The 6,904-nt window shown below is 58.1% G+C and overlaps 1 protein-coding gene across 3 annotated transcripts in view; it reads right to left on the bottom strand.

Annotated features, from left to right (window-relative positions):
- Window positions 1-48: 48 nt before the first annotated feature.
- The window catches only part of BTBD2 (BTB domain containing 2), a 9,281-nt gene continuing 2,425 nt past the window's right edge, over window positions 49-6,904 (bottom strand). For all 3 annotated transcript variants that reach the window (XM_023183684.3, XM_023183683.3, XM_023183686.3), the window contains exons 2-5: window positions 6,372-6,491; window positions 4,089-4,245; window positions 1,767-1,872; window positions 49-1,257 (exon numbers count right to left, since the gene is read on the bottom strand). In XM_023183684.3, the coding sequence (XP_023039452.1) occupies window positions 983-1,257; window positions 1,767-1,872; window positions 4,089-4,245; window positions 6,372-6,454 (621 nt within the window). In that variant the 5' untranslated portion in view covers window positions 6,455-6,491 and the 3' untranslated portion in view covers window positions 49-982. The remainder of the gene's footprint in view (window positions 1,258-1,766; window positions 1,873-4,088; window positions 4,246-6,371; window positions 6,492-6,904) is intronic.

Below are 6,904 nucleotides of genomic sequence, written 5' to 3'. Positions count from 1 at the left end.
TTTTTTGTATTTTTTAGTAGAGACGGGGTTTCACCGTATTAGCCAGGATGGTCTCGATCTCCTGACCTCATGATCCGCCCGTCTCGGCCTCCCAAAGTGCTGGGATTACAGGCTTGAGCCACCGCGCCCGGCCAGCAATTGTATTCTTAAAAAGTATGTATCTGGCCAGGCTTGGTGGCCCACGCCCATAATCCCAGCACTTTGTGAGGCCGAGGTGGGAGGATGGCTGGAGCCCAGTTCATGACCAGCTTGGGCAACATAACAAAACCCTGTCCCTAAAAAAATACAAATATAAGCCTTGTGTGGTGGTGGCACCTGTGATCCTAGCTACTCTGGAGTCTGAAGCAGGAGGATCACTTGAGCCCAGGAGGTCGAGGCTGCAGTGAGCTGTGACTGCACCACTGCACCCCAGCCTGGGTGACAGACTGAGACCCTGTTGCTAAGTCTGGCGACCTTCAGTCAAGTGAGAGCAGGGGCCATGTGGACCTGGGGAGGCCAGACGGCGAGTGTGCACCAGCCACAGGGCTCTGTCCCAGTGTCCCAGTCCCTTCTGGAACGTTCCAGAGCTGGATGGCGTCAGGCAGCGAGCAGCCACATGAGGGCAGGAGGCATCATAAGGGCTGCCCCTCACGTCACCCCAGAGGCCAGGCCCTGCCGCAGGGGACCCCAAGGCCCACTCATGGGAGCACGACAGCTGCCCCGGCCATGTCAGAGCCTTCCTGGGCTTGTCCTGGACACTGGTACCTGCACCAGCAGGTAGCACAAGAGCCCGAGACGGGGACTCCCTTCCCTCCTGGGGAGATCCACCAAAACACAGCTGGATGGACATGGGGGGCAGGGGGCTGGCAATGCGTACAGTGGGGACAGAGCAGCCAGGCTGGGGCTGACAGACGGCCCTGTGGACGCGCCCTCACAAGCCAGGTTTCTTGCTATCTTTATACTCCAGGCATCTGCCAGGTTTTCTGCAGTGAACTCGGGGGCGCTATCCTCGGTACCCAGGTGCCCACCTGTGTGCCACCCCCCTCCCAAGCCAGCCCCTGAGCCCCTGAGCTCTGTTACCTGCAGCAAACTCCTCGATGGTCATGAGTGGGAAGCGGATGAGGCCCAGGGCCTTGCCCAGAACCTTCCGCCTGTTTTCCGGTGTCACCTGTAGCTGCTGCCGCTGACACTCGGCCTCAGACCAGCGGACAACGGCATTGAACAGCCGCACCTCACGGATGCCCAGTGTGTCGCGCTCCAGGACGGCCACCAGCGTGTCTGTGGGGTGGAGGAAGGGGCTGTGTGAACATGACACCCTGCCCACCCTGCAGGAGGCAGTGAGACTAACGTGAGGACCAACAGTTAAAGCCAGGCTGGCAACTATGGCCCGTGGCCCAAACCTGGCCCTGTGCTTGTGTTTATAAATAAAGCTTTATCGACACATGACCATGCCCCTTCATTTTCCTAGGCTGTGGTTGCTTTTAGCCACAAGGACAGACTTGAGTAGCTTTGACAACAGCTGTTTAACAACATACTCAAAACCATGGGCCACCGGAGGACGAGATGGTCACCATCAGCTGGGATGGTGGGGTCTGACCTGCGGCCTCCCAGACTCCCCTGGGGCTGTGCTGGACCCGAGCTCCTGACCCACTGCAAGTGGTGAGACCCCAGCTCACCTGTGCAGCTATCCCAGGGAACCCCCAGGCCCACAGCTCCCACTGTCGGTCCCCAGACCCTCCTGCCAAGGCCCTGCTGGGATTCCCACACCTGGGCTCCTGGACCCTTACCCAGGTCAATGTCGGTGAAGCCCTCCGCGGTGATGGCGTCTGCGGTGTTTTTGTCGATGTTCTCCAGGCACAGGCTGGCCAGCTGTGGTTCATCGAAGAGTCGCGCCTGGCAAGAGACATCGATGGGGGCGCGGTGGGGACATCAGCACCCAGCCCTCGGCAGATCCCCGGCGCGGAGCCGGCTCAAATGCAGCCCTGACCGCACGGGCCTTCCTGCATGTGGCCAGGAGCCACCAGGGTCTCAGCCACGAGGCTGGCCTGCTGTGGGCCCAGAGAACCCCGTGACCACTGAGTGGGGCGGGAGAGTCAGAGTTCCCTCTCAGGACCTCAGAGGCCAAGGAAGGAAGAAAAAGATGCTCAGGTCCCTGTCGGCAGGGCCTGCTGCTTTAGGCAAAAGGGGCACTGCAGCTGCACTTGGGGGGCAGCAGGGCCCAGGACCCCGAGCGGCAGGCAGAGGTGAGGCGGCCAGGGTCGGCCCGGTGAAGCTTCCGGATCACAACACACCCTTGGCCACCTGTGGTGGGAGGGACCATGTCCCTGGCAGCTCCATCCCAAGACACACAGCAGACATGACTCCTGACAGGTGACAGAGCTGGACATCGCCTGTGCTCTTTGGGAAACGGAGGCTAAGTTAGTGGAAGGTGCTGGAAGGGCCTATGCCAGCAGGGACGCGGGCAGGCCTTTCTGCAGGCACTCCCCCCGAGGACACCTCTCAAGCGGGTTTGCAGTGGTTTTAGGAGCAGGGAGGCTGAGGCAGCCACAAGATGAAGCTCGGGGAGTGAACTCCAGGCACCTCTCAGGTCAGGCAGCGGCCCCTCCGGCAAGGCGACCACGGATGACCCGGACAAGAAACCCCTCCCTCTGGGGGTCCGGGATCCTCTGCATCTGACCTGCCAGGTTGGAGAGGGAGAAGGTTCTGGGTCTTTTCCAGGATGCTGGACCCCCGAAGCCCATTGGAGAACCTAGTGCTGCTGTCCCCTCTGGCCGCCCTCCACCCCCGACCAGGAGCTCACAGCTCCCACCCGGCCGTCCACCTGTCCTGGCCCCATGTCCTCCTCTCAGCCTCCCTGGCCTGCATGACCTCCCCAGCTCCCACCCGTTGGGCTGCACAGAGCCCAACTAGGGTCCCCTGAGATCCCCGGCCCTGCTCTGTCTACCTGACATTTCCTTAGAGAGAGACGGAAAGTTCTCTCTCTGTTTTTTTTTTCTTTAGCCCGGCGTGGTGGTGGGGGCCTGTAATCCCAGCTACTCTGGAGGCTGAGGCAGGAGAATCGCTTGAACCCTGGAGGCGGAGGTTGCAGTGAGCTGAGATCATGCCATTGCACTCCAGCCTGGGCAACAAGAGAAACCCGTCTCAAAAAAAAAAATTATTTTACTTTTTTTGAGAGACAGGGTCTCACTCTGTCACTCAGGCTGGAGGGCAGTGGCGCCATCTCCACTCACTGCAGCCTCAACCTCCTGGGCTCAGGCAATCTTCCTGCTTTGGTGCCCCAGGTAGCTGAGATTACAGACACGCACCACCATGCTTGGCTAATTTATGAAAATTCTTTTCTTTTTTCTTTTTTTTTTTTTTTTAGTAGAGATGGGGTTTTACCATGTTGGCCAGGCTGGTCTCAAACTCTTCACCTCTGGTGATCTGCCTGTCTCAGCCTTCCAAAGTGCTGGGATTACAGGCATGAACCACTATGCCCAGCCTGTATCTTTTTTCTATTTTTTGTAGAAATGGGGTCTCCCTATGTTGCCTAGGCTGGTCTAGAACTCCCGGCCTCAAGCAATCCTCCCTCCTCGGCCTCCCAAAGTGCTGGGGTGACAGGCATGAGCCACCGCGCCCTGCCAATAACTTTTTAAAGTATCACAGACAAGTCCAAGACACTTTTTTTTTTTCAGGTGGAATCTGGCTTTGTTGCCAGGCTGGAGTGCAGTGGCGCAATCTCGGCTCACTACAACCTCCGCCTCCCAGGTTCAAGGGATTCTCCTGCCTCAGCCTCCAGACTAGTTGGGATTACAGGTGCCCGCCACCACTCCTGGCTCATTTTTGCATTTTTAGTAGAGATGGGATTTCGCCATGTTGGCCAGGGTGGTCTGGAACGCCTGACCTCAGGTGATCCGCCCGCCTCAGCTTCCCAATGTGCCAGGATTACAGGCGTGAGCCACCGGGCCCTGCCCAAAACACGTTTTACTACCAAGCAGGATCCTGCTGCCTCCAGGGCCCGCCCCGGCCCCGCCTCCAGCCCGGGCCCGCCCACACCCCGTCCCGCCTCTAGCCAGGCCTGGCCCCGCCCCCGCCCCGTGCCGGCCCCGCCCCGTGCCGGCCCCGCCCACCTGCGTGAGCAGCATGAAGGCGTTGTCGGCTCGCAGGTTCTTCTTGAGGAACTCCACGCAGTGGGCCTCCAGCGCTGGCACCGCGTACTTCTTGGCGGTGTATAGCGTGGTCATCACCGTCTCCGGGCCGATCTGCACCTCGTCTGAGTAGAGAAACCTGCAGAGGCAACGAGGGTGGCCGTGAGATGGGACCGCCATGCCCGCCCCCAGGGGAGAGCGTCAGAGGACCACTCAGACCGTTAGACCTGGCCGCCTGCCCTTGAGCCTGCAGGGCCCAAACGCCCCACATCAGGCTCCCCGAGGAACCTTCCAGAATTAGCCCTTGTCTGTTGCCCTCTGACCTAGGGACAAGACTTGGCAAGGCAGTCACCCGTGAAAACAAGAGGCTGAACCCATTCACACAGCACACACCCGGAAGCGTCTACACGGCCTGTGTCGTTCCTCCCGGGATGCCCCAGGAGAGGGCACTGGGAGCTGGGTGTCTCCTCCTTGGGCGCCTTTTCCATGAGGAACTCTTGGTACCTCACCTCAGGCCCCACCAAAAACCTCAACCACTACTGGGTGGATCACAGAACCCAACACGCTAATTAGGCTCATGGATAATCATGGACGCTATTACTGTATGCCAGCCAGTGGCCCACACCACACTGAACACGATGCCAGCGAGTGGCCCACACCACACTGAACACGATGCCAGCCAGTGGCCCACACCACACTGAACACGATGCCAGCGAGTGGCCCACACCACACTGAACACGATGCCAGCCAGTGGCCCACACCGAATACAGATCAGAAGTTGGGCCGATCAAAAATAGAAGCAAAGGCCGGGCCTGGTGGCTCACGCCAGTAACCCACACACTTTGGGAGGCTGAAACAGGCGGATCACCTGAGGTCAAGTTCCAGACCAGCCTGGCCCAACATGGTGAAACCCCGCCTCTACTCAAAATACAAAAATTAGCTGGGCGTGGTGGCGGGCACCTGTAATCCCAGCTACTCAGGAGGCTGAGGCAAGAGAATCACTTGAACCCTGGAGGCAGAGGTTGCAGAGAGCCGAGATCGCACCACTGCACTCCAGGCTGGCGACTGAGCAAGACTCCGTCTCAAAAAAAAAAAAAAAAAGGCAGCACATGGCCAGGTGCAGTGGCTCACGCCTGTAATCCCAACACATTGAGACGCCAAGGCAGGCGGATCACTTGAGGCCAGGATTTAGAGACCAGCCTGGTCAACATGGTAAAACCCCCTCCCTACGAAAAATACAAAAATTAGCCAGGCGTGGTGGCACGCACCTGTAATCCCAGCTACTCGGGAGGCTGAGGCACAAGAATCGCTTGAACCCAGGAGGCGGAGGTTGCAGTGAGCCGAGATCAAGTCACTGCACTCCAGCCTGGGAGACACAGGGAGACTCCATCTCAAAAAAAAAAAAGAAAGAAAAGAAAAAAATTGTCTCCAGCCTGGAGCAGTGGCTCACATCTATATTCCCAGCACTTTGGGAGGCAGAGGTGAGAGGATCGCCTGAGGCCAGGAGTTGCCTGAACCAGTGTGGGTATAGGGAGATTCTGTCTCTAAACATATTTTTTTTCAGTTGGGCGCGGTGGCTCAAGCCTGTAATCCCAGCACTTTGGGAGGCTGAGGCAGGCGGATCATGAGATCAGGAGATCGAGACCATCCTGGCCAACATGATGAAACCCAGTCTCTACTAAAAATACAAAAATTAGCCGGGAGTGGTGGCACACGCCTGTAGTCCCAGCTACTTGGGAGGCTGATGCAGGAGAATCACTTGAACCCGGGAGGCAGAGGTTGCAGTGAGCCAGGATTGAGCCACTGCACTCCAGCCATGGTGGCAGAGTGCTACTCCAAATAAAAAAAAAAAGAAAATTTTTTCAGGTGGATCACCTGAGGCCAGGAGTTTGAGACCAGCCTGGCCAACATAGAGAAACGCTGTCTCTACTGAAAACACAAAAATGAGCTGGGTATGGTGGTGAATGCCTGTAATCCTAGGTACTTAGGAGGCTGAGGCAGGAGAATCACTTGAACCAGGAAGGCGAAGGTCGCAGTGAGCTGAGATCACACCACTGCACTCCAGCCTGGGCAACAGAGCAAGATTCCATCTCAAAAAAAAAAAGAAAAGAAAAGGTGCCTCTGGAGCCCCCGCTGCACAGGAACACAGTGGCAGAAATCTCCACCAAGCCAGGGCCTCTGAGGTGGTGTCAGACAGGATCTACGTTCTCTGAGGTCCCCCTCCCCCCAACCGGCTCCCCAGCAGGAAGCATCCAGAAGTGTTACTTGAGCAGTGCGAGGAAGGCAGCCGGTTCCACGTCGGGCAGCTCGATCTCTGTGGACGTTGTGGCCATTCCCCCGTTGAACATGGCATCAAAGACAGCGCTGCCCACAGCCAGCACAAACCTGGCACAGGAGAGAGGAGGCCCTGGTTAACCCGTGGCCGCCACCCCATGGCAGGGAGGGCCTACTCGGTATCCTGGGTGACCACCCGACCAGGGCTCCCCGCCAGCCCCCAGCAGGCATGTGCCAGGCCCCCTGATGGCAGAGGCTTCTGGAAGGAGCCTGGGACAGCAGGAGGGTGATGCAGATGGACCCACGGCAAGGACAGACAGGGCTGGGACCATGCCCTGGGCCACACAGGGCCTCACACTCTGCCAGCCCTCACCATCCTCTTTCCTTCCAGGGGTCAGGCATGCACTCATTCACCCATTCCCACATGCATGCATGCATTCATTCACAGATGCGTTCATTCACTCGCTCATTCATTCTCATGTTCATTCATTAACTCATTCATTTCCATGTACGTTCACTCACTC

The sequence above is a fragment of the Piliocolobus tephrosceles genome, chromosome 21, assembly GCF_002776525.5.
Source record: "Piliocolobus tephrosceles isolate RC106 chromosome 21, ASM277652v3, whole genome shotgun sequence".
In the NCBI taxonomy this organism is placed as follows: Eukaryota; Metazoa; Chordata; class Mammalia; order Primates; family Cercopithecidae; genus Piliocolobus; species Piliocolobus tephrosceles.
This window is presented reverse-complemented; position numbering and strand designations above follow the sequence as displayed.